Here is a 27,431-nt window from a genome sequence, read left to right as displayed (position 1 = left end):
GCACCACACACTGAACTCCTTCATTGTACTGGAGTGGAAGTAGATAGCTGGATACTGCTAGAGGTAATAAGAATGTTTTTGTTTTAATAATTCAGCAATACTTTCCTCCGTCTCTAAATGCAGCATAGTAAAGCCACTGCTGGAAACAAAGCCCTTTCATTACTGTACATTTCCTCAAAGACACCGCATCAGTGCAGGAAGTCAGATCAAGTCAAGGGACCGATAGCTGCATTAGATGTCGTGTATTTGTAAATTACATTACATCGGAAATGTAATTGGTCAGAGAGACTAACAACAAGCTTTTGGTACATTGGATTTCAATTTGGAACTCAATTTGGGATTTCAAATTGGATTGGCACCGGGCTCGACATTCAGCGAGGGATGGCATGAAATGAGTACACGCACCGATCCGGATATCCGTACTGCCTGGAATAGCTGGGTAGGGTATCGAACACCATCATTTGAATAAAGAACAGTTCAGTAGATGTGATTGTTACATTTAGTTTTACAAAGTTAGGAAAGCTATTTTTAGGTGAAGCCTGATGTTTTACACATGAACGAATGATCCCAGTCGCTTCCACACAGTGAGGCGTGCGGTGTGTATTAGTTAAACTCCGGGATCGGTTCAGTCCAGGACTCGGGTCTACAAAAATCTGATAGGTGCATCCCCAAATGAAGCATGTCCATTACCAAATAATTCTGCAGCAGATCAACACGTGGCAAACAGACAAAGTAGAACAAAAGCATTGAGTTGTCCTCTCACTTTATTTAATAACCTAGACCCCCACCACCATCTCAAATTGTACAAAAATCAGCCACTCAGCAGAATGAGGTGGACAACAGGATGTTCCCTCATTCAAAGATGTACCTACGACAGTTAATTGAATATGTCGTACATGTTTAACACTGACATGGCTCTGTTGGTTAAACGTGAAAAAGCATCTGACATGGCTTACAAGTGACAGCACACATAATTGATAATAGAGACAAAATAACGCACCGTGAATTCAAAGCATACTGGGAGTGGTAAACAACATCTACAGCATTTGCAGTGCATATAAAGATAATAAATAACACTGGATACAAGTACGCGGTAGATATATGTACATAGAATTTCAGGGCTGAAAAAGGTGGATGCATAGCAAGGCTCCTCGTTACCACCACAGGGCTGCTGACGCCCAGTAATCCGTCTTCTCTCCCGTCGTTCCACTGAGCGGAACATAGTTTTATTGCGCTGTGAAGTAACGAAACAGGGTGGTGACGACATTAACGTTATCCCCCCGAGGAAGAATAGTTGACCTGCCTCACAGCTACAATTCCATACAATCACATACAATCACATGTCCGGCCACGACTTGAGCTCATGACTATCGGGGGCTTGTACGCTGTAAACTACTTGTGCAGCCAGAAAAGCACTTTTTTGATACTGAGCTATTGGCCTTTTCATGTGCTCTAAATCAGAGCAGAGGATTGTTATGGGATTTTATGGTTTAGAGGAAAGAACGGGAGAGATTTGAGCATGTCTGATTCCAAAGTTTTTAATTTGTGTGCAGTCTCAGACCTCCACAGAGAGACGCAGAGTGTTTTTGATTCGGAGGGATCACGAGTGTCAATGCTGAAGAAAGTGAACACAAAGGCTACTACAAACACTTGAAGACATCGCAGTGTTATTTTCGTGCCAGTAAGCTAAAACAACATCATCGCCGTGGAGCCGGACGAATGTGGAGATCTGTTTTCTGCAAATGTGCTATGAAAAGCCCCCCCCCGTAAAGTGGAAGGAACATTAAAATGAGGAACAGATGATGAAGATGATCGTGCGTCACAGGAGCGATGTGTGTATGGGCTATTTTACCAACACAAGCAGGGAAAAAAGATTCATGTTTCAATGTGTCTGAAGGGATGGGGGACAGCCGTGGGGGGGGTGGGGGTGGGGGGGGGTGTAATCGTCTTTAGATGGGCTCCCAATGAAATTTTGAGGTGAAGGCATCTGTGAGCACAGAGGCTGATGATGGAGTGGCAGGAAACGGCGAGTGAGATCAATAAAGATTAGAAGAAGCAACGGAACAGAAGCCCGGCGCTGATGTAGTGTGGAGGGTTATTTTGAGGCCCGGACGATGCAGATATCCTCCTGCCTTGAGGAAATCTGAGGAACATGTAATTTCCTTTAATTGTCCCTGATACAATCGATCTGTTTTTAAAAACAATAACACACAGGAGTGAAAAAAAAGAAAAGAAAATCCAGTGATAAACAATGACTACACATAGACAAGCAAACATTTGTATTGCAGATCTACGACATGGGGAATCCCACACACACACTGGCATCTACAACGGCCGTAAGCTTTAAATAGATAATCCCAAATTGGCTTTGTGCTTATTGTTACATGGGTTTTCGTGTGCAGATCAGCATTTTCCCTTCTTTACATGATTAGTGTTAAATCAACGGGGCCACGCCGAGCAGCCTGCAAACAAGTGAATAAATCAAAAGAACGAAATGACTGAAATAGATTTTGAGTACACATTTCGAAGGGGAGAATGCAGTCTTATCCTGGAGCATTAAAGGGCTCTATAAAAGTAGTCCAGCTGTAAATTACCACAATGTCAATCACCACTTAATATGCGCTCAATCTCCTCTAGTCTCTTCAAGGCGGCGGCCCTTTTTCTCTCTATATCTTTAATCTCTTCAGTGGACTTACCCGTAGTCCGCTCGTCAGACTGGCTACTGTCCAAAGACTCCGATTGGTCCACGCCCACGCCTCCGAGGCTTTCTGCAGAGGATTTCCGCACATTCTTCTCCTCCCCATTCCCCTTTCCCACAGCATCAGCACCCCTCCCTTCCTCCTCGACCTCCGCTGCCTCCTCCGGCCCCTCCTCGACTCTCTCCGGCTTTTCCTCCTCAGCCGATATGGCGGCTCCCCCTCCTGAAGTAAGCGGTTGCCCTGCCGCGCTCATGGCGGCCATTTTGCTTCGCACAATACTCAAGTGGCGACGCACGTACTCCTCGTGCGGCGCCATGGCCAGCGTTTCCTCCAGGCAGTGCGCGGCGCGCGGCAGGTCGCGCTCCTCAAAGTAGACCACGCACAAGTTGTGCTTGCCTTGCACGTTGGTGGGGTCCATGCGCACAATGCGCTCGAAGCAGGCTTTGGCGCCGCGCGTGTCCTTCTTGTGGTTCATGAGGATGTCCCCCTTCAGGATCAGGCCCTTGATGTGCTCCGGGTGGTGACGCAGCAGCTCGTCCAGCGCCGGCAGCGCATCGATCTCGCGTTTGGACTGGGAGTAGAGCAGCGCCAGGTTGAACAGGGCGCTGCGGAAGCCCGCCTGCAGACCGATGGCTTTACGCATCCACCGCTCAGCCGCCGCGTTCTCGTTGGCGTCCATGGCCAGCATGCCGAGGTTGAAGTAGCCGTTGGCGTCTTCGGGCTCCTCCTCCACGTAGGTCAAGAAGCGACGGTTGGCCTCAGGCCAGAACTTTGGCTCACCTGCCACAGAAAGCAAAGACATAATATAAAGTCATTTATTTGTATATTCCACCTCTAATATTGAATTACAGGTATTTAAAGTCTGGATTATGGTTATTTGTTATGACTCAACTGTTAGAATTAAGGTCAAAGTTTGAGCTCTGACGACAAATAAAAATAAATTCAAAACGGGGATTAAGAAGTGTGATTTTTTTGATAAAAGATACAATGAAATAAATAAAATACTGTTACACACGTTACACACACAGCTGCATCTCACGGTGTCTGTTAAATAGCAGCTCTGCGGCTGAATTCAAAGACCTAGAGTTGAGGTTTAGGTGTTTTCTATCGATGCATGTATCTGTCCCGCCTGTTGTTGAGAAATTTAAGCTTCCCAAAAGCAGGCCAACTTCATGCGATTGAGATAAGTGAACACATGTGGAAGTGGAAGTAGGAATGTGAGGAATGAGAAGAAAATATGTGGCATCTTTAGTGCTCTGCCCACCTCAACACCTGTATTCCCTGCTGGAAATCAAAAGCTAAGAAACAGATGAGGACACGCACAACCCAGCTCAGACAACAACTCATTTGTGGGAGCGCGTGTAGTGTCCTGCAGCAGTTCATGGTCCAGTGACCCTGTGTTGAACTTTAATCTGAGGGAAAGTGAGGTATTAACAATGGACTACACACATAAAGCTACTGGAGAATGCTGTATCGCATGTATATGATGTTTAGGTTACGTTATAGAAGAATAATCTGTCATCTCAGGATTCATGAAAAACGAAACAAAAAAACTGCAACTGAAGAGAATATTTGAAGAATGGAGGAAGCTGTATGCGTTTGGCAAACATGGAGCATGTTGCGTCATACTATTTGAAAATTAATCTTTATGAATCATCGGTAATGAGTCGGTTTTTTGAATGGTGGTACAACCAAAGTGTTAGAAACCCCTTGACTGATGGAGTTGCAATGAAAAAGCGTCAAACCTGTGCTGACATGGTCACAGTCACGCCGAGGTGAGCGTTCAGGAAAACACGCTCGGTCAACGTGAAGTATTGCTGTCTTAATGACTCACCTCTTTGTAGATTTAGTTTGAACCACCCTGCATAAGAGTACGTAGATTGCGATTGCCTCAACAAAGTGCTCTTCATAATTATATATACAGTGTATTTTTCAGGAATGTGCTATTAGTAAAGAGTGCACCTGACAGAAACTTGGCCATGAACTCAGTGTTTATTGCAATATAAGTGCCAGCTTTTCAGAACCTGGTTACACCCTAAAGGGAATGTCAGGTTATTCCCTTTGTTCACACCAGTTGGTGTGAAGCAGGCCGTGTGCGTCCCTTTAATGGAGTCCTACTGTTACTCCAGCCGGAGACTGGCTTCTATCTAACCTGTTCACTTCTTCACTGTGAACCTGGCAGACCTCACTCACCAGATTCCTGCATGAGGAGGGCCGAGTTGAAGAGGGCCAGCTTGTGGCGTGGGTTGAGCTCCAGGGCGTGGTTGAAGTTCTTCAGGGCCTCCGACGGGTCCTTCATCTCGATGTTGACGATGGCCAGGTTGTACCACAGGTCAGCGTTGGTGCGGTCCAGCTCCAGGGCTCGGAGGTAGGCGTCGCGGGCTTCTGTGAGCTTGTTCATCTTCAGAAGCAGCTCCCCTCTGAAACAAATCAAATTCAAGAGGGGTAATTACATTACATTAAAACCTGTCACATTTACAAAGAACCCAATTTAATATGTAATCTAACATAGTTATAATGAATATAATTAACCCCTATTAATACATAATTGGTCTTGTCAGACAAGTAGTGCAAAGCAGCTTCTTTTCTCCACGCTTGTTTGCAGGTGAGGACTAGAGAGGAGAATCTAGAGACACTGAAGCATTTCAGACACTTTCAGAGAAGAAAGGGCAGATGGGATCTGAAGAGGGTATTAAATTCAAATCCAAGAATGTGTGCGCTATTTCCAGGTTTGTGAACTAATCGGTTGGTATTTTGGAACTCTTTCCCTCCAAACTGGAAAGAATTTACTAAAGAGATCATGTGGATTGCTATGGATACAAATAAATCACTGCTGGTGAATTGCAGGTGGAGCTGTATGTCTTTTGGTTATTGTTGGAATTTAGATCTTATTCCAGAGAGCGGGACCGCTTGCTAATAAAACTGTACACAAGAAGCCGAAATGATATTAATGCTGAACTGTAGCTGACTTTAAGTTGTGACGAGCACTGCAACAGCTGCACCTTCACTCCTGGAGTTAATCAAACAAAGATCACTCAAGGAGAACTTGAAGAAACAAATCCAACTGCACCTTACACCTTCCCGGATTTAGAGTGCAGCTACCACAAACGGCTATCAATGAAATGTTCATGCCGGCTGTTGGTACAGTGGGTGAGGTCAAACCAAACAGACGAGAAAGGGCGAGTCTGAGTAGCAGTGCATGTTCACTTTAGTGGAAAGATGAAAGGCAACAGCAATACATCTGTCCCGCTCCACAGAAGTACATGCGTCACATTTGTGGATGGTGTTCGCCTGTTTATGCGTGGAGAGAATAAAGGTTGATAAGTCATGCTCAGAGATTGATATCGTACGGGTGCAGAGTTAAGAATCTTGCCTGCTGATGTAGGCTTGTTTGAAGTCGGGTCTCATGCTGATTGCTTGTCGGTAGAGCTGGTCAGCCTCCTCCAGCCTCGACTCGTTGGCCCGGATCAGGTTGGCCAGATTAATGTAGACGTTGAGATGGTTCGGGGCCACGCGCGTCGCATACTTCTTCCCAGGGATAACCTGACGAGCGACCAACAGAGAAGTCATTGACGTGATGATAATCTGTCTAATCCTAGTGTTACGAAATAAACACGTTTTAATGAGCCGTGTTTGTAGATTGTACTGGAGACTGTAAGTGAGTATCACTGCTCCCGTTCTAGAGGCGGTTTCGTTGGAGGTGTTGAAATGAATAGTTGAAAAATAAGAACTGTTAACTCTAAACTAAACGTAGTCCGTTGGGTGACACAAACCAGGAGGGAGCTGCTTGTTGGATTAAAATAATAATAATTTCTGTTTCTTCTAGAGAAAGACACACCAGCATATCATGAAGTTACATCACACATGTTGCAAATTGTACAAGCGAAAGCATAATCGATGTTGGCTGCATCATATATATAGTTTAATACTGGATATGTGTTTTGCTCAAAAGCCTTTAGTCTGTGAATGGAGAGGATCCAGGAGGTGTGGCTTAGTGGCTCCAAACACTCGTGCACTGCATGTGACCTGATGGGATACCTGTGGCATCAGGGACTTGGCAACCAAGTATGCATCTTCTGCCTCTCTGGACTTGTTCAAGTTCTTGTAGGTTCTTCCAACATTCATGTGAGCTCCAATGTCATCTGTGGAAACATTGTATCGTATAGAAGGAAGAAATCAATTACAGGCTGAAACATACACTCGTCTGTGTTCTTCTTAAATCCATTTAATCCTCCCCCGACCCTGTGTGTTTCTCCCGCTTGGCTTTAACATTCCACACATAAGCTAAACTAATGTTAAGTTTGTACATAATGACCAAAAAAAGCTACTTAAGCTAAATAAATCCTTCTGGAAACCAGTAGGGTCAGTCAGGAGTCAGGACAAGCAGAACTGATGCTGGATGATTAGCATAGCAGGAAATCCTCATCGAGTTAATGTGTTTACACCATTTATCTCGGGGAAACACTCTTGGGTGGTGAACCGGCAAAAGTGTTGATGTCTCAGCTGACGACGGGCTTCCTGCAAACAAAGCTACGAAGACAAACTGAGCCGCTGTGGAAGCTTAACTTACTGTAACTGTTTAGTATAGTTCTGTGAGGTGCATGTAGTCATGGATTCATCAAACAATAAACCCGCTGTTAAATATCTCGATACTACAACAACACCACGTCACAAACCTCAAACAACAAGTGCACTCTGCAGAACCAGAGGTTGTCTCCTAACTATCAGAACTGGAATGTATTTATTCATTGAAGAGCAGCAAAGAACAGCACTGAAGGCTTTTCTCGATGGAAAAGAGGTTTTATTTCTTCCCCCGACTCGTGTCGGCAAGAGTTTGATGGACAGATGGTTCTTCCAATCAGCTGCCAAGTATGTTTTTAAGTACCTGCCCTTTTCAGTTTCCCAATTACAGGAGATTGGATAGATTAAGAAAATATGGCGGTACCGACAGCAGCTCAGAGCGAGACTGTGCAGCTGGGCGAGCGGTTCGTGACCTGCTTTTCAACTGTATTTGTTAACTGCATCCTTCTGCTTAGCGTTGGCTAAATCACAGGATCCGCAGTTTAGCTTTGACCGCTTGCTCCCACCAGCAGCAAAGTTAAAACGGCTCGCTCCCGTGGGATCAGCTTTTATAGAAACACTTTTAAAGTACCGGTACTACTAAAATGAGGTTTAGTACTGCTTTTTAGCTGTACGGCATCGCGATACCTTTCTGGTGTCGGTATAGGCTGCAACACAGAAGCTAGTAGTGATACTATGAACATGAATAAGTAAACAAAAGCCTTTGTTAGCCTGATTCAAGAGTCACATTATAGAGTAAGATTCACAAGGGAGCCTTAACTAACAGAGGGGGGAAACTAAAATACTGCAACTTTGAGGTGATAGTACAGCGTGTATTTCCTTTACCACGTTGCATAACTTAAGTGTTTGACTGATGCAGCAGCCAATAGTAGCTCCTGCATTGGAGCTGCTTCTGTTATTTGATCGAGCCCTTGTACGATCAGCTGCTCTGCATGTATCTTACGAAGAACTGGAAGCACATCTTATCAAGAGATAGTAAAAATATGATCGTGTGACACAGGTGATAAATTACCAACATTATGAGCACAGTGTGTATCCCACTGGAAACCAAACATACCTCCCACAAGCCCCAGCAGATTGTTCTTCAGTGCATTTTATGATCACTTCATTCCTGAATGTCGAAATTAATTACAAATGCCTGATCTCCGTTTCTTACCTGGCTGAACGCGAGTGGCCTGGAGAAAATACTGCAGCGCCTTTGCATAGTTGTTTTGGTTCTCCAGAGCATGGCCAACATTATTCCACAACTTAGCATTGTTCTTGTTGACCTGAATCGGCAGACAATTTAAGAAACATGACAATAAGCTTGTTTTGTTTTGTGAAAGACTGATCCATCACTATCCTAACACTTCTCTGTTAGACTGTTTGATCAGGCCTCTTGATCACAAGGTGAATCAAAGATTTGTTCTAGTATGGAAAACAGTCAGTTGTCTTTCTAGCTTACCTTCAGCGCAGAGGTGAACAGAGAGTATTCTGACTCCCAGTCCCAATTCCTCTTGAAAGTCTTCACTGCATGCGTCGTTAACAGCACCCCAATGATCAACCAGGAAATCTTCTTCAAGGGTCTGCAAAGAGAAACGTGCAGAGTTTCAAGACTTCAAATTGCTAACATTTCAGTACACGGATGCACTGTGTTCTTTAAATCAATAGCTATGACTTTCTATAAACGTAATAAGGGCTGCACCTTGTTTTGGTTTTCCACAGGTTATAGTTCTACAGTACAGTAACGTCATTTAGGACGAGCACTCACCCTTTATGCGAGACGATCTTGAATCCGTGTGCGACGAGAACACAGAAGCCCATACTGGGCACATAGAGGACCCTCTCCGCCACGACGAAGCCCACCGGGAAGAAGAGGTTAGACGCAGGAATAAAAGGCAGGACGATCAGAGACAGGGCCTGAAGGAGAGAGACAATGACTTCAGTCCATACCAGCCGCCTTATGTCAATGCACCTGGAACTACATAGTAAAGTTCACAGGTGTTGCTCAATCAAACATGCAGACTATAAAATGATTCCACTGTGGCTCAAACAATAAGTCAAATAATGGATTGGTTGATACACATATTAATTGACTATTTTCTATATTTTCTAACAAAAACGCTCGGCTCCCAGCTTCTCAAATGAGACGACTGGAGCTGGGTTTTTGGACTTTTATGATTTTGTTATAATTAAGATGTTTCCTTGGGCTCTGGGAAACCATAAGCATTTTAAAACATATTTAGACAAAAGGATTCATTTATTACATTAAACAATAATGACAATAAGCATAAGATCCAGCCTCTAAAATACACCTACATGCAAAAGCAACTGATGTTTCTGTTGTTAAATCAGATATGATCGGGGTATAATCTATCCGTCTCAGCGTGTGTGCCAACAAGAGATCTGATTCTGGAGGTTGTTCATCCTCCTGCACAGGCTGGAGGCCGGTCCGTTTCTATAAATAGCATCAGTGCAATCAAAAGAAACAACAATCCATGTTTCATGCAGTGATCTGGATATTACATTGTGTCTTGTTGTGGGAGTTACATGGTTGATATATGGGATACTGGCAGGGGATGTGGTGAGAGCTGAAAATAATGACCTGTGTTCATATTACTTATAATATATACTTAATATATAAATTAACAATAAGACAGAGTTGGTGCCCCGATGGCTGCTTAATGCTGCTCAACAGATGGGAACGCTCAGGAGCACAAGACTAATGTCCCCACAGGAATCAACTCGGTGACCCACCGGAGCTTTAACTTCTTTATTTTCTGCCCTTTGAACGAGACACTGAACCCATACTTGCGCTTCACAGCAGCCCACTGCTCCTAAATGCTTAGGGCAGTGGTCAGATTTCATGTATGTATTTATGACCATTAAATGAAGTTTATTCTTTTTATTCTTAATCCTACTGCGTGTGATTAAGATGCAGAGTAGAGACTTTATCTCATTTGTGAAAGCTCGTAATGATGGCACATGCTTTTAGTCTTTGTTTTGTTGCTTTTTGAATGACAATGATTTCAGTATTTTTCATTTACCATAATTACAATATGTACTTGTGCATTAGGTCGAGCATAATTAACATACAGAAAAGGACATTCATTGTTGCTAATCTTCTGCTAGATAAATACTGCTAGAAATGATCACATATATACTACGAACATCAACAGTGTCTGACAAAACCAAGATGATTATTTTAAAGCATTTAAACTTATGTGTGTGTGTGTGTAGAGCTGAAGTTTAGAAAACAGGTACTGGACCGAAAAAGAAACGAGCACTACACAGACGCCAACGTGGGCCTCAAGAAATGACATTCTATCCCTTTTATATTGTTGAAAGACTACATTATTAAATGATTCATCAAGAAATAAGCAGCATATTAATTGCTAATGAAAATAATGTGTTGTCGCGCTCGTGCACAGCCAGCAGACTGACAGCTACAGCTGGCGGCCTTGCAATACAACTAAGTAGGATGATGTGGTATGATATTGTTATGCAACATATTTCAAAGCAGAATCAACACTGCAGAAGTCATAATTCAGTGTGTTTGGCGTTGATTTGTGGTCCCCTTCTCCAAAGTGAAGCTAAGAGCAACACTGTGAGGAAGTTCACTGACCTCGGAGTAAGAGAGCCACGGGCCTGTTGCACAACGGACGCCGATTTGTTTCCGTGTGCCACGAGGAACAACGCATACTCGCTAAAGTAGGACCTGCTTTTTTATCCCTCTTCATTTGTGCGGACAGATCCGGCCTGTGTTTATCATTACTTTCCTCAGTGTGCTAAACATAAAAACACTTTGTCTGTTAGTGATTCCACGATGTCATTTACCCGTGTGAACGGTGTCGGCTATAAACACCAGACTGTGGAGAACAATGATGAGACCAAACAACGGTACTAAAATGCAGACTTAAGTAATAAAATGCGTCTGGCATGTAACGGTCAATTATAGCATCGACTAAAATGTTCTCACTCAATACCCGATTAGGAAGACCGGAGTATAATTATGTGTAGTTTCTGTGAAACGGTGGATGTGGCTGGTGAGCCTGTAGTTTCTTCATGCTTCCCACTCTTCTCTGGAGATCATGTTCCAGCACCTTTTAAGTGATGGCGAGCTGCTATGACAGACATACACTAATATGTTCCTCTCTGTGGAAGTCTGATTTCAAAGAGGCGCAGTCTATGGCTGTAACTCACCTATGACGTCATCTCTTACATGCTTAGAAATTAGTTTATCAATTAGAGGCCGTCAGCTGTGTCTACCTGGTAGACTCTCGTCAGTGTTTCTGCCAATGTTTTGTAAGCCCGGCGGCCCGCCGTGTGTGTGTTTGGTTTTGTGTCGCAGTGCCACTGTTGGGCGTGAGGATCTCTCACCATGATGACAGTCCTGGCAGAGCTGTGTCTGTAGCGCAGGCTGTGGTAAGCTAGCAGGCCCAGGAACGTGTAGAACACCAGGGTGGCCAGGTTCCGGAGGTCTAGCAGGGACTCCACCAGAGGAATGGTGCCCATAGTCCAGTCACAGCAGAGCTCAGAGGGGTTGAGCAGAAGCCATGCGTTCACAGGGAGCAGGTAGTTGAAGGTCAGCTGTCTCGTGGGAGTGGGGCTGACGGCTGCCGGGTTATCAAATCTACAAGAGAGGACACGGAGAAGACAAGTTCATCCACCCAATAAAGCCGGAGAGGATAAGAGCATGTTTTATGTGGTGTACGAGGGGCCGTAAGCTGAGACTGCACAGAGTGATAAAGATAATTCATTCTACTGTAAACCAAATCTGCTGATTTTGGTTTTGAGCGGCACTATATCTTTGTAGATATACCTATATACACATACTGTACATCTGTATCTCCATATCCATCTTTCCATAACCACATCTAATAAATCAGCAGGGCAGCAAAGAGAAGGAACGGCAAAGAACACTGCATGTGATTTACAGTGGATGTCATGTATTTATGTTCACGTCCAGGGCAACAGATGGATGCATTTCACCGTTCTGTACTCCATCATCATCACGCCCCAAAGCTCCCCGTGATCCCAACAATACCGGTTGGGAGATGAAATCTCACTCTTTTGCCTTTTTAATAACCCTCCAGCCTGGATCGACGGCTAATCCAGTCCAGTTCTCCTCTTTAGTGATGCCAAAGGAACGGCAATAACTTTCTACAGATCACATTTTCGTATTGAAAAATGTGATGTGTAGAAAGTTAGATTTTTGATAAAGGAAGGTTCACAGAATGTCTAGAATGTGCATGTGATCCCAATACTGGCAAGGCAAAAATAATGATATATATAAATATGTGACCCATCTGGTGAAGGCTCTGACGAGGAAAGCATTTGATATAAGAGAGACGGATTCTCCTGCAGTCACAATAAACCAGGAGACATCCCCAGATCCTTAACTGGTCGATCCGTCCCCTCCAGCCCGTCTCTGTATCTGAACTGCTCTGGTAAAGCAGGTGGTCCCACTTCTTTAGCAAATAATCCCAGCTGGGATGGTGGTAATCTAAATATGCAGCATTGTTGTGACTTGAACACAGAAATTCTTCCAGACAATCCGGAGACATCCCGAGGATAACGGCTAGGGGATTAGCACATATCGGCTAATTGTCTGGAATTTTATCTTTGCAATCAAAGTGGAACCCTGTACAGACTATTTCAAAATAGTTTAGACTTAATCCAATGAACCTCTTGACATCTGCCCCCCCACACAGCGTTCTCACTGGTCACGTGGTTTATTAAAAGTGAGATACATCTATTGTTTGATCCTCAATGTGAACATTCTGATGTTGCAGCAGAGGACAGAAATGAATGAGAATAGAAAGATACATAAGTAAATAATAGGAGGAACATTAAATAGAAACTATACAAGAGCATTTGGAGACAAAGGACATGGTAAAGTGACCGTGGACACCAGTAATGTGATGTGATTATATATTGGTAATCATTGTTGTCCAATATAATAGACTACACTGCAAGAGTCAATGTAACATATCAACATAATATATCATCGCATGGTACATTAGGGTGTTTTAAGGGAGAAGTCACAGATTTCCAGCCTCAGATATCGTGTAAAGACGCCTGCAGCAGCTGTTCTGAGTCTGCCACACCTGTAAATAACATCCATCGGGTGTCAGGAGCCGTGGGAAGATTCTCTACTTTGATCAAATAAAATAAGGCATTATGTAAACTATTACATAATCTGAAATGAAGAACCTAGTAGTTCTAGTATAATGTGTTTATATAATACTGAAATCCATTTACATTTACATTCAAATCACGACTCCGACTGTATTCACTGAGACACAGCAGCTGCAGAAGAAGACTTCTTCTGGCCAAAGCGTTTTAACTACAACGCACTAAAAACAAATTGAAATGCCCTAATAAAATAATCACATCTTGCTCTTTGACGCATTAAACACTGTGACATGTAGGCTTTAACTTTATTTGATTGTAAATTCAATAAAAGCCAATGCAGTCGGGGAGAAAAAGCTTTAGAGGGTTGTTAGACTGAAATGCAGCTTCAGCATTTTGTTGCTGCTGATTAGAGAATGCCGTTTACCGGGTGAAGACGGGGAGCTGGGACTGGATGACTTGGACCCTGACGATGACGAGCAGCAGGGTGCTGATGACGAGGACGATGAGCTTCAGCAGAGTTTGCAGGACAGCGTAAGGGAAGCCGTCTTTACCCTGCAACACTCGCCGCAGGGTGTCCAACAGCATGGGCAAGGTGAACTGAGAGGATAGCAACAGGAAGGAAGGGTCAACTCAACCATTTTTATTCATACTTCAAATGCCATTCCCCAAAAACCTGCCAGCGGTTTGAACTGCAAACCTATTTATCAAAGGCAGAAACTGGAACAAACTGAACTTGTCGTCACGGTTCTTGAACGAGTCATTTGTGATGAATGCTTCAGTCAGAAAAAAACAACCAAATCTCAGTTTAAATGAGTTCTATTCAAGCCAAACCCCCCTAATGCTACATCATTTAAACTCTCGCTCAGAATAACCAGGTCCTGTACAAATGATTGCATACGGTGCTCCTCATTGAGTTAATGACTTGGCTGAGACTAATCTGTAGGAACAGATTCTGCATTCATCGGCAACGAGACAAGATCTGCTATCGGAAGAGTTCCGGTTTCTGTTTGTAGTCCGAGTGTTTTAGACCAATCACGTTTGGAGCAGGGTTTGGTTGAATGCGAGTCTGTGTGGAGAGCAAAAGAGGTGGAACGCATTGGCTGAAATGCAATCTCGGAAGTCACCGGCTATCGTCAGATGCTGATTTTATTAGCTTATAATATATTCAGAAGTTCCGTATGAGTTTGTCCCAACACAATGCTATGGCTGGCTAGGACTTGTATGTTGTAGTGAAAGATGAGGCCATAGTGAGTAAAAAGCGCCCTGAAACTGCTTGGGGTTGGTTTACTGCTCGATATGTTCAGTACGTATCCGTCTGATATACTACCTAATCGAACCTTAACCTCGGCCAGCCAGATGGCAACTGCCGTGCTTTGATGTCACAGGTGTGACCAAGTTTCGGAGGCGGAGCCTTACCCCTTGTGCAATGAACACTTCGTGGACACAGCAGATGCCGATGACGGTGATTCCCTGCTCCTTACACAGTGTTGCTGCCGCCACTAGCACCACTGTCAGAGCGATGGGGGCCCACACTGGAAGAGAAGAGAGAATATACACAAATAACAGACAGCTGTGCACAACCTTTTATACACCAAGAGGGGAAAGTCTTGGTACAGACTTCTTTGAAGACGAGCCATATGTCCAGTCAGGAAATATCAGTCATGCATTTGGATTTGTTTGGCCATCAATCACTGATAAAATACCACAGTAACTTTTCTGGGCCAATGAGAAAAAAGCCAGGGTGAAAGAAATGGAGGCCAGGCATTAACTCCTGTTTGCTCTTGTCAGTAGGGTGGATGCTGTCAATCATTACAGGGAAATGAAAGTCTTATATATATATGGATGTATTTAGCATTATCACACCGTATGTGTTGAAGTGAAACATCACACTTTATCCTGGGAACACCGTTACTTCCCCTAAACCCACAGTGATATTTACGCCATGTTGTCCAATTAAGGGCAACATCGTGGACTTTGAAATATTTGACTTTGTAACTTAATGAGAACTTCCTGAATGGACCGTGAGTTTTAGTCTCCGTGAGGCTGATTAAGGAAGGAAGAGCATTTTGTGCCGTTCCAGCCTCTGAGTTGGGACACAGCTCCACAGAGCTGCCAGGACCCGGAGGACACGGAGCGAACCGACTCAACGACCTGCACAAACAGGTTGCAACAGGTTCTAGTGCACGGAGAACCACCAACCAATTACCCGTAAAACAGGTGCGTCTGGATCACAACTTCAACAATGAATTCTGTAACAGCGTAAACATCATTACCTCAAGAAACAGGCCTGCTTTTAAATGACGGAGGATATTCCATTTCAATTTCCAAAGCTGCAAAGTGGCCCCGAGCCTCTGAAGCCCGACATTATTCCACTGAGCCAGGTATTTGATCCTAACCCAACCCTGCCTGTCACCACAAACCTCCTTATTGACACAAACATGTGACTGTTGACTCTTACTGCTGATGAATGAATGAATGAGGATGACTGCAGCATTGTCATCGGCCTTTCAGGTCACACTGAATCACTTTTGTCACAGTTGATGTGTGAATTTGGGGTTTCGGTGTCCTGCGTCTGTTCAGTGTTTGCAATAATGTCTTAACTTACATGACAGGAACCCAGCACATCTTGTACATGCGACATAATTCAGTGAGAGACTGGTGAAGCACACGAGACTTACCGATAGAGTGGTTCGCACTTGTTGATTTAGTGTAGGACAGGAAAGCAGCCAGGAGAAAGATTGAAGAAAGAAGTTCAGCTCTGCCGACCACACCTGTGACCTGATGATAAAACAATATATAGTAGAGTCATTACTGCTGCCAAGCCACACTGATTTGTTCATTTAAAGTCGTATTGAAGTGCAGATGAATTTATTTTAAAGTCTGCAAAAAAGGGTGCATGTTCAGTCATATAGATTGAAAATACCACGCTGCTACTTATTATAATAGAGCTACTGTAGAGTCCATCTTACATTTTGGTATTACCAGCTGGTTTGGAAACCTGAAGGTCAAGGTCCAGGTTAAATATTCAGTCTACTTACAACGGCAGGGAGGATTATGGGAGCCCCCCCCCACCATGGGTTTCCTTGCATGTTAAACGAGATGCGTCTGTGATTTATGTACTACTGTATGTTTTCAGAATGTTTGTGGTTCTCAACGGAGTGAAGGGCTTTGTGTTTTTATCTCAATGTTTTACACGTGTTTATCGTGATGTCTGTCTCAGATTTAGGGAAATTGCTTCATCCGAACTAATTTCCTCCCGCTTGGGAGACAATAAAGGAACAATAACCTTATTCTGGCACAAGCTCTCAGGTGTCAAAAGTGTCAGCGCTTCCCAGCAGCACATGAGACAACCACCACAGATAAATCCTCCAATACACCTCAGGACAGAGGATAACTTTCTGTTCTAATCTCTTTGAGAACATTACACGCGTCTACAATTGGCAGTAACCAGAGTCCACATGTTAAAGCCCTCGAATCCAGTTGTGAAAACAGGTCTAGTTGTGTAAATCTTCTCAGCGGGCGACGAGCATATACGTCTCCGTAAAGCAGCCTCTCTGACATCAACACCTGTCACTTGTGTAAATGATGACTGCCCTCGTGTGGAAGAAATGACATTCTCGCTTCCACCATGACCAAAAGCTCATGGCTTCTTGGAAATAGACGCATCAAAAACCACACATGCGTCTATGTAGTAAGATAGGAGATATGTACAAACGAGGCTTATGCATTGTTCTCAGAACCGGCTGCCCGCTTAGCTGAAACCAACAACTGGTATGCATCGCTGTGAATGGTGTAGCCTTAGAATAAAACAATGGAAAAGAAACACTGCACAAGTACCTACCTGCACTTCCTTTATCAGGCAGCCACGCTACTGCGTTACCTCACTTGATAAGGTGGCCAAATGCACGGCCCAGGGTACCATAAAACATTCACTGTCTTAGTTTGAATACACTGGTTGCGTTTACACATGTAAAAAGTGCTGAATTGTCTAAATAAGTACAGAGCTCCTTTATGCTATAATTTTGTCGCAGTGGCCCTCATAACTTAATACTCTGATTCGCTCACATAATATAAAAAAAGGAAAACCACAGTTTTGGTTTGGTCATTTTCTGTGTTGGGGTGCAGCTTTTCAAAGAGTGTTTTCCCAGCGCAGCCATTTTAGAGCCTTGATATACTGTGGAGCACACTAAATGATTTGTGTTGGAAAATTCTTGGAAATACTTCAGAAAACAAACTATAGTCTCCATTCAAAAAGCCAGATAACCAAAAAAGTCACTGAGAAAGACATGGGGGCACACAGGGAGTCTTTGTACGCACTTATCATGAAGGGACCTTCAGTGCTCGGAGCACAACTCAAAAACAAATGATCCGTTCAGAGAGAGATTCCAGACGGCGATAACATGAAGGACGTTTGCTGGACTAACTCTAAAGGCTCATTTGTGAGGCAAATTGTTTCCATTCAAGAAGTCTGAGAGACTGCGTAGATTAGAGGACAGCATGAGGACGGTTGGCTCAGTGGTCCATGCTGTGTAACAGTAGCACTCCACCCCGACAAGCAGAATGTTTGCTCTGTTTTTCCTCCTCTGGTCGGGCCTGTCTGGTCATCAGGTCAGCTGTGTTGAATAGGGTGAATTACACGCCCTAATTGGGGAAGAGGCTTTTTTAGACAGGCCCTTAAGAAGAGAACAAGATCAAGTTCAAATGATTAACAATAAGAAAAAGGTTTTTGGTTTCTGATGGCGTTCAATAAACTTGATGGTCCCGATAACATTCACGATAAACGGCTGTAACAAGCAACTTTCAATTCCAAAGACAATCTTAAAGTTAAAAAAAACGAACTAATTTAATAAACTTTTTTTTCACCTACTGTTCACGGTCGCATTTTTTTTTTTTTTATGTTATAAAAACATTGTGATTTTAAATTTGGCTTCTTTGTGGATGAGACATCTTTAGTATCCATCCTGCGGAGAACACTACACACACACACACACACACAGCTAATAAATGCGGCCACCTGTTCAGAAGCGGTAGCACTGAGGCAGTGTCACAGAAGCCCCGCCCACACTGCTGGGCATGTTGGAGCAATACTGAGGTGGTGAGGTCATAAGAGAGTTGTCAGCAGCAGACAAATTATTTCCTAATCCGTGTGTGCCTGTGTGAATAGAGGATTGCTTTGCAATGTTACCTGGTTTGAAACATACCAAGAATGTTTTGTTAAGCTCAATTTATGCTCAGATTCAAGGTTAAAGTCAAACAGAGGAATGGTGCACAGGTTTGTGTGGACGATGGCACTGCTGCATTCAATGTACTTAGAACTTGGGCCACATCCCAAGTCTCTTAATTAAATAAGAGACTTGGGATGTACCCCAGGTCTCTCCAGTTTGGTGGACACCTGGGGGAGGAGCCTCACTTTGGCTTAAGGATAAGTGCTTGGTATTTCCTGCCGAAGTCATATGCTACTTCCTAGAAAACTGTGTCCTGATGACCCCGTGCTGCACTGGAGGTAAGCCGAAGAGTCCAACCAATAAACATCATTCATTTAAAACCATAACTAATAACCAATTACTCCATACTTTAAATCGCTGGTTGTTTTAACAGGAAATGCAACCCTTTAAAGAAGTGATTATACAAGTTCAGAAGACCATTTTAAATAAGAAAAGAAACCTCTTCAAACGTCCAACAAAAATAAACCAGTGGATCAGTTCAACACAGCAATTGTGACTGTCGTTTCAGTTTGTAATCGTATGTATGCACACTGCCGCTCAAACGTTTGGGATCGCCTGCACAAAGCTTGATTTACTGAGACTACTCTTCGTTTTTTGGAATTGTCTTTCCTGCTTTTGGATGGTTGAAAGTCCTCTTTACAAATAGATGTTATTTTGTATGAAGGGTTTGCAAAAAAATATATTGTTTTGTGCACGGAGAACAAAACGCTGTCCAATGGTTCAACCAGACTGACAATTGAAAGAGCAGAAAGAGACGAGGATCCACTTGAACAACAGCTGAATAAGAATAGAAGAAATCACCAGTCATTGGTAGAACAATCTGGAAATTTAGCATCAAAATGTGTGTAGATTTAAATAGGAACAAGTTACAGTTTTACTGTCAAGTGCACAATACTTATTACAAGCTGGAATATGAACAGGTGTGTTAAACAAAGCTATTCTTAAAACGTCACAAAAGAATGGAAGAACGGATACCTCAAACAAACAGCAATGATCGAGGGTCACTTGTGCTTTTCTGTACTGGAAAACTAATTTCAAACCAACGGGTATTTGGTGGGGGGGGATTGGATGGTTACACAGTATTCTCCCCTTACATGTAACGTTGTGGGGACATCCACTAAAAGTTGTAATCATTTAAATCTTCTTTTGGGGACGAAACTATTTCAAATGTAAATAGTACTTTTAGTATCTGAATTATACTCTTTTAACTTTGTTTAAATTATTGAAAGAAAGAAGAAAAACATCAATAGAACAGGTAAAGTTATGAACGGCAGCTTTGAGTCATTTTCTGCCATAACATTACATACATACATTACATACATACAGTGCCTGGACCCAGTGAATGTATACTTACAGCTTCAGTGTGGATGGGGTGCACGGCAAACAGCAACGCTGCCACCAGGCTGGACGTCTTGTCCAGGAACAATCGGCACACTCGCAGGAAAAGCACACACACCACGGCGTGTAGAATGACGTTCAGCAGATGGTAGAAAGCTGCCACCAGCTCACTGAAGAGGTAGTTCAGTCGGAAGGTGAGTACGGTCAAGGGTCGGTAAGACTTGTGGCTCCTCTCCTGTAGTTGAACATGTACAATTTATCAGTTGACGGACCGAGAAACATTAAAAGGCAGACCGATGTTTAGTGGAGCTTTTGAGTGATTCTACAAATTCACCTTTAAGATCAACTGGACATATTTTTGAGCTGTAAACTAAATGATAAGACTATAATATTGATACTTCTTTTAAACCAACGCATCTTCGTGGAAGCGTAGCACCCACCCTCCGGTTCCCCCTCACTGTTAGCACTGTTGCAATAATTTGTACCGTTACTGATCAACGTTCCCTACGAGTTGCCGGCTTAGGTGTCCCCATTTTGAGAGCCTGTGAGAGGCAATCAAAATGCTCCCACTCTTAGCCATTTTAAAGTCAAGTTAATAGGAGGAGGTTGCAAATGAAGTTGAACTGGACTTTAGTGACCTAAATAAAACTGCTAATAAACCACCCCTTAAACTCAGCTAAATGTAAATGCTTGATACATGCCACAGCTTTCATCAATGAAGTGTAAACTAAAAGTAAGCCCATACGGATGAACCCCAGAGGTGTGTCATGGACCATGATCTACCTCAGCCATGGGTGTTCCCCAGAAGTCATTGAGGAACAGGTTGCGGACAGGGGTCGAGGGCCGTAGGTCCTTGTTGTCGAGGATCGCTGAGACGTCATCAAACACAAAGCCACACAACAGACTGTTCCAGTAACACCCCACCACCAGTCCAGTCAAAAGTAAAATCTCCTTCCATGACACGACAGCCATGGCTGACCAAAGCCGTCATTGATCACTGTGCAGGAAAAACAAAGAGGTTTGACAAACATTGATTGGACTTTTCTTTTCAAAGCAATCATTAAATCATACTGACAATGCAGCTTTTCATAGGACTTGGTAGGGCAAGATTACGAAACCTCATATAGTAAGTATGTTACAGCGAGTAATGACCATGTTTTTTACTCTTATGTAGCATCCTTGTCACAATACTTACTCCCCGTTATGGTGGCTTAAATATGTGGTGGTCCTACTCCCTCACTTTTAGCACCCTTATAATCTGCCACCCTGTTTAATAGTGTTTTGTTTCATTCTAGTCTCAAATTGTGGAGAATAATCTGTCAGATAAATTACCCGACAAGTAAAACTACAGATGGGGATCTTAGCCCACATGCTGAAAACTCAAACAGTCTAGCAACCGGTAACTTTATAGTAACAGCTGGCTGCAAAAGAGCACAAGCAGTGGAGGATGGACCGTAACAGCCACCTAGAACATTTGCAAGTTGTCACTATCCTCTTTAAATAGCTATCTAAGGGCAGGCATTGGTCAAACAAACGAAATACACATTGCTATCGCTCGATCACGGCACTATAAGAATACAAAGCCCCAAATACCATTCTCTTGCAATTTCAGTCTGGCTGCTGAAACATAACATTAGATATAGCGAAAAAGCACCTAGCTAATGCTAACTAGGTTGATAGCAGTCTCTGAGACGGATAACGTTGGACGCAGATGTGTTGTATGTCTTTTTTTTAATTAAATGTCCTACCTACCGTGTCTATAAAAAGGGGAAACCGGTGACTGCAGAGGTGGTATCAGCCACTGTTGAATGATTAACAGTTAACACACATGCGGAGTAAACAATTCAGATAGCGACATTCCACTTGGGAGAGCTAACGTTAGCCCAAACGAGTCATCACTATCACTTCCGGGTTATAACTATCACTTCCGTGTCAGAGGTGACCGCGCAAGTTAAAAACGTTATTAGCCAAGACGGACTCGGTGCGTTTCGATAAAACACAATACAAAGTTGTTAAAGTACGACTTACAAATACCGTGTTGTAACGTTGTATCCGTCGTAGCTGTAGAGTTTGGTTAATATCCCTGAAAAGGCTCCACTCATCGTTTTTTACTAGCTTTATTATTCCTTGTGCACTAGCTTAATTAACTTGCTAGTTAGCATACCAAGTCACTGCCGGTGTTGTCAACGGTAACCTAGCAGCCGAAGCGTCACATCATGGAAACCTCAGGATCACTTGAAATGTTAGCCTGTATTTTCAATCAGGGACATGTTAAATGATGTTAGATAACTAACGTTACACACTTTTGGTTTAAGCATTTAACTACCATACATCACAACGTCTAGCTAGCTAATTCATGAACACGAGTTTCTTGTAACGTTAGCAGTTTGTGGACAAACATTAGATTAAAACGCTCCCTTAACATCGTCACAAATGTAACTACCGCTAGTGAACTAACTATCTAAACTTATTTAAGTGAGAAACAATAAGGCTTATGTTGAGGACCATAGCAATGTTTAGCCACAGCTTCCTAACTACAATGAGCTAACTAGCTAACGTTAGTTTTCACTTATTAGTTTAGCTAACATTAGCTAGTCGTCTGCTAATTTCCTGCTTGGATCTTTACAAACGCGCTATGGCCAAGATGCCTGCTGCTCTTCAGTGGGACAAAGTGACAAGGATCGACCCAGCCAGCCTCCTTGATTTTGAAAAAAACCAATTGGATGAGGTCATCGACATGCTTGTTTTGGTAATTTGCAATGCTTAACGCCAATATGAATTACATCTCTAATACTGATTACAATTCTGTTGTTCAGGTGCCCAACCACCAAATGCTTCTCTGGTTTCAAATGAACGTTATAAGTTGAGTAATGTCACAGTGATGATGTTGAGCCTTGACTACTTGCATAAAGAAAGACTCCTGATCTGCTGATCTGAGATTATTGTTCATGGTATCACAGCTCCTTGCTCTGTGGCTTTGTCAGCAAAATGCACTTAACGGATTGATTTTGCTTTGACTTGACTGCCCCCTCTTTCTGTGGTCAGTGTTAACCTGGCTATCTCACATAGCAGGGTTACATCTAACCTGGCTATCTCACATAGCAGGGTTACATCTAACCTGGCTATCTCGCATAGCAGGGTTACATCTAACCTGGCTATCTCACATAGCAGGGTTACATCTAACCTGGCTATCTCACATAGCAGGGTTACATCTAACCTGGCTATCTCGCATAGCAGGGTTACATCTAACCTGGCTATCTCACATAGCAGGGTTACATCTAACCTGGCTATCTCACATAGCAGGGTTACATCTGCATAACCCACCCCGAATTTAATGCAAAACTAAAGTGAGTGCTGTCATCTGGGCTTTAGTCAGTCCAAAGGAAAAGCTTTAATTGTGTGTAGCTGCCATGTATATTTATGCCTTTAAAAAATATAATTTAGTTCTACCTCTGTCACTGCTTTGCTCCAGGTTTTTGTGCTGTTTCGTAATGTTATTATGAGTTGAAATGACTGCATTTTACTGTTTTTCACTTCAAACCATGAAGACAACAGAATGGGAGGTGAAGGATAAAGCTCCAGAGAAGATTATTCAAGTCCTCAGATTGTTTCAGACCATGTTGAAGGTATTCAGTATTCTTTTTGCTATATTCTGATATCTCCCACACACATCTAACAACAACCCCACTAGTATAATGTATTTCAATAAGAAAGAAAATTTACTTTATATTTACTAACTTTAGTTGTTATTATTGTTTTGTTTATTGATCTATTTTGTGAGCGTGTGCTGCTTGATATATTGCAATTAAAACAATTTAGGTCATTTCAGACGTAATTGTCTTCTGCCCGTTAGATCAAAGACAGAGAAGCTGCTTTTGGCTCTGACCTTCTTGATCAAGCTGGAGAAAAACATGGTAAAATTGGTAAGTGCAAAGATTAAGTTCAAATGTTTCATATGTTAAAGTTTTGCTATCAAAGAGCAGGGTTTACATTGTTGCTCATGTCGTCTGCACTGTAGAAAATGAACTCCTTGCCAAGGTGTCGAGGCTGGAACAAGAGCTCAAGGTAATGCTGCTCAGCTTCTCTCTCTGTATTCGTCTGTACGTCTGCATACCTTCATACGGTTAATCATTCTCTTTTATCACTGATGACTGTCAGTACAAAAAATAACAAAACGCATTATGTGTCTAAGTGGAAATCTGGTGTTTTACTTCCGGCAACTGTGCCAAATCTTTTAGCCAATCACAGAGTGTGACCCTGTCTACAAAGGGATTGGTTGTGGTGGCCACTGAATGACAGCGCCTAAGAAGATTACAGCTAATTCCTTGCATGCACACAGCCCATTACGTCTAGGTTCAACTTGATTATTATGCCATTTTTTTAGGTTTGTATGTAATGAGACTTGGCACTCCAACAGTTTAGCATGCTAAGATAAATGTAATCCTTGTTTTAGGACTTGGTAAGGACAGCGTATGCATGTATTAGTGATGTGAACAGATGGCGGTGGCGATGGCAGACTAAGAGGTTTCATCGTGGGGGTTGTTTGGGTGTTTGTTTGTCTTGTTTCCGGTCCAACCGACTCAGCAGTCCGGCAAAGGGCCAGACACCCGTTTTCTGAATGATGAGATTCGGCAGCTCGAGGCCCAGCTGGAGCAGAGGGAGAAAGAGTTGACCCAGTTAAAGAAAGAAATGGGCAAGGAAAAGCAAACCATCGAGGAGGTATGAGCACGTTACCCATAATTCCCACACATAGCACAGGACCATGGATTCCTCCACATATTAGCTCAATAAACATTTGTCTAAGTAATGAGCTTGACGTAGCGTAACATCAGCTGTATGTCCCTTTGGAATGTTCATGCTATTTAGGACCATTATTTTTGGCCCCTGGTTTTATTCATGTAAGAGATGGTGCACGTGTTATATATGAATATACTCATGTAATTAATAGTTTGTTGTAACAAATAATTAAAAACAAAAAATAACATTTAGTTAAATGTAGTGCAAGTGCATATTTTAATTTTTTGACTTCAAGTCACATTCCATTGATTAATACACAGGACAATAAACTAGAGCAAGGCAACTGTCATGTGCAACTGTAACATATGTCTGTTGTGCTTCTGGGGTGGTTGAATTCAAACTGCGTTTCTGTGTTTCTCTCCGTTTTGTTTTTCTAGTTGGTCGTCCGAGCGGAGGAGGCTGAGGATGTGGCCAAGAAGCTGAAGAGAGAGGTATGTGGCAGCTGGCGCTACATCATAAAGATCGTAGAGATTGATTCATCACTTCATCATCAGTCAATCCAACATATATCAATACTAAATTTGAAGCTTGTGTAGTCTCATGTGCTCTGCCATCATTTGCTCACATGGATGCTTTCCCACGTTTCATCATCTCTCTTCATCTCTTTCCATTCTCTCGGCAAAGATAAAAAAGCTTAAAAAGAAGGTAAGAAATATAGCTTGTGACGCAAGAGTAGGTGTTAGCTCCTCAAAATCAGTCCGATAGTATTGTAGTTGTATAAAGGTACATGGAGTATATGGAGTATACATTTTAAATATCTCTTTCCAGGTGGTCACTTATTGCACATGTATTACTGCTGCAGAATTGTTATCATGTTATTTTGCCACAGCTTTTTATTGCACCCCACAAAAGGTAAGGGAGAGTGTAAGGTGTCCGGTAGGGACCTTGTTAGAGTTTATAGAGTGTTTGTATGTATATGATAACATACTGACCAGAGAGGATTCAAATACATCACCACTATACAGTGTACATACTTACTAGACCTAGGTGCATGCACTAAGTGTACCGTATGTATGAAACGCATACTGTAGTTTCCTGCTGTTCCAGTATAACAAGATATTTAATATGAGTATATTTGAAATGCATTTTAAATGTAAATTCAATGACGTAAAAGGTTGTCATGCTAAGAAATAAGAAAAACGACATAAGTGAGTTATTCCACCGTCATGCTGCTGTGTGGCATGTGATGCTTGCTGATTAACCTGCCATAGAGACATTTTAGCAGCATTTGGACATTGATGGGTATCGACTTTCCTTAAATATTATTACGATATATTTATCCTGCGACTGTTTTCTTGATTAATAGAATAATTGTCCTGTAAAATGTCAGCCCGTCACAAGTTCCCAGAGCTCAAGGCGATGTCTTAAAAATGGCTTGTTCTGTCAGTCAACAGTAAAAAGCAATATATATATATATATATATATATGTTCGATGCACTATGATGTAAGACAAAGTCCTTCCAGAAGCAGGAACCAGAAGTTTTTTTGCATGAAAAAGTATTGAAGAAAATGATTTAGATTCTCAAAATTGTTGCATATTAATTTTCTCTATCTATTACCCGACTACCGGTTTCAGATCCAAGCACGAGACAAATCCGTTGTTTATTAATAAACGTAGAGTGTTGAGATGAACGTGCGAGCACAGGGCACCGGATCCAGTTCTTTTTCTCAGACTGATTCTGTCCCTCCTGCACCACAACAGAACGAGCAGCTCCAGCAGGATGTGGACTTCTACCGCGGAGAGCTGGACCAGAAGGAGCCGCTCGCATCCAGAGACGAGAACGCTGAGACCCAGAGGAAGCTCAACTCGGCCAACCGACAGCTCTACCAGTACTTGGAGGACCTTCAGGTACTTGGACATCTATTTGTCTACTAAACCATCTGGTGAATGCGGTAACAGACCACTAGTTAGAAAAGCTGGCAACAGTACCAGTACGGTAAGGACCTTGGCGATGGAGAAATGCCTGTGTACTGCCGAAAACCAGCGTTGTTTTCAATTATACATTTTCTACCACTTATTTATACGGCTTCATCTGTTTTTCATCACCTCCATTTTTCACTGCTGATGTGAAGGAAGGTTTTATTTTCATTTATTTTTAATTTGGCGTCCATTAGCGAGCCGAGGATGAAAACGCACACCTGAAGACACAGAACGAGCAGATGCAGAAGAGTCTGGAGGAGTCGGTGAGGGAGATGGAGAAGATGACAGACGAGTACAACAAGATGAAGATTGTTGTACAGCAGACGGACTCCATTATGGACCAGCTCAGGAAAGAGAGGGATCACGCAAAGCTGCAAGTAAAGAACCTCCTCAAAGAACTTCTTTTACTTCTCTTATATCTGTGTGTCGAATATATATTTTTACACCTGACGCCGTTTATCATTTCACTGCAACGTGAGCAAAAAAGACCGCCATGTATGTATACACTTGGTTGTGTGTTTGATGGGCAGGTCAGAGAGCTAACGGATAAGATTCATAGCGTGACTGAAGAGGATGACACAATTATGGCAGCAGTCAACGCCAAAGTGGAGGAGTGGAAGGTGAGTGTTAATCAAACGTCTCCAACTCTCAACAAGGCTCCGCTTGTCCGTTTTGTTATCTCTAAGCCAGATGCACTTAAAAGCTACGCGTAATAAAGGGCAAGAGAAGAATTGTAAGCCTTTTAACCTTTTG

General features: G+C 42.7%; 2 protein-coding genes across 8 annotated transcripts in view; one reads left to right on the top strand and one right to left on the bottom strand.

Moving 5' to 3' along the window:
• Positions 1–746: 746 nt before the first annotated feature.
• tmtc3 (transmembrane O-mannosyltransferase targeting cadherins 3) lies at positions 747–21,853 on the bottom strand. 2 transcript variants are annotated; one of them, XM_076089630.1, is made up of 15 exons: positions 21,713–21,853; positions 20,744–20,957; positions 19,977–20,195; positions 16,076–16,175; positions 14,814–14,929; positions 13,822–13,994; positions 11,640–11,892; positions 9,031–9,179; positions 8,725–8,845; positions 8,437–8,548; positions 6,738–6,841; positions 6,073–6,242; positions 4,893–5,119; positions 2,697–3,479; positions 747–2,143 (listed from the first exon to the last, which is right to left on the bottom strand). In XM_076089630.1, exons 2-15 carry the CDS (start codon positions 20,930–20,932, stop codon positions 2,037–2,039), a joined length of 2,823 nt encoding a protein of 940 aa, XP_075945745.1. In that variant the 5' UTR covers positions 20,933–20,957; positions 21,713–21,853; the 3' UTR covers positions 747–2,036. The 2 variants fall into 2 exon arrangements, with proteins under 2 accessions (XP_075945745.1, XP_075945746.1); XM_076089631.1 differs by having other exon boundaries at positions 747–3,479.
• A 47-nt stretch (positions 21,854–21,900) lies between these two features.
• cep290 (centrosomal protein 290) overlaps positions 21,901–27,431 on the top strand; it is a 41,401-nt gene continuing 35,870 nt past the window's right edge. For 2 of the 6 annotated variants that reach the window (XM_076089621.1, XM_076089619.1), the window contains exons 1-10: positions 21,901–22,709; positions 23,509–23,586; positions 23,814–23,883; positions 23,979–24,025; positions 24,545–24,679; positions 25,135–25,188; positions 25,382–25,402; positions 26,460–26,606; positions 26,873–27,055; positions 27,209–27,298. In XM_076089621.1, the coding sequence (XP_075945736.1) occupies positions 22,596–22,709; positions 23,509–23,586; positions 23,814–23,883; positions 23,979–24,025; positions 24,545–24,679; positions 25,135–25,188; positions 25,382–25,402; positions 26,460–26,606; positions 26,873–27,055; positions 27,209–27,298 (939 nt within the window). In that variant the 5' untranslated portion in view covers positions 21,901–22,595. The remainder of the gene's footprint in view (positions 22,710–23,508; positions 23,587–23,813; positions 23,884–23,978; positions 24,026–24,544; positions 24,680–25,134; positions 25,189–25,381; positions 25,403–26,459; positions 26,607–26,872; positions 27,056–27,208; positions 27,299–27,431) is intronic. The other 4 variants (XM_076089624.1, XM_076089622.1, XM_076089620.1 and 1 more) reach the window with 3 other exon arrangements.

The sequence above is a fragment of the Anarhichas minor genome, unplaced genomic scaffold, assembly GCF_050575085.1.
Source record: "Anarhichas minor isolate MPS153535 unplaced genomic scaffold, ASM5057508v1 ptg000011l, whole genome shotgun sequence".
NCBI lineage: Eukaryota > Metazoa > Chordata > Actinopteri > Perciformes > Anarhichadidae > Anarhichas > Anarhichas minor.
This window is presented reverse-complemented; position numbering and strand designations above follow the sequence as displayed.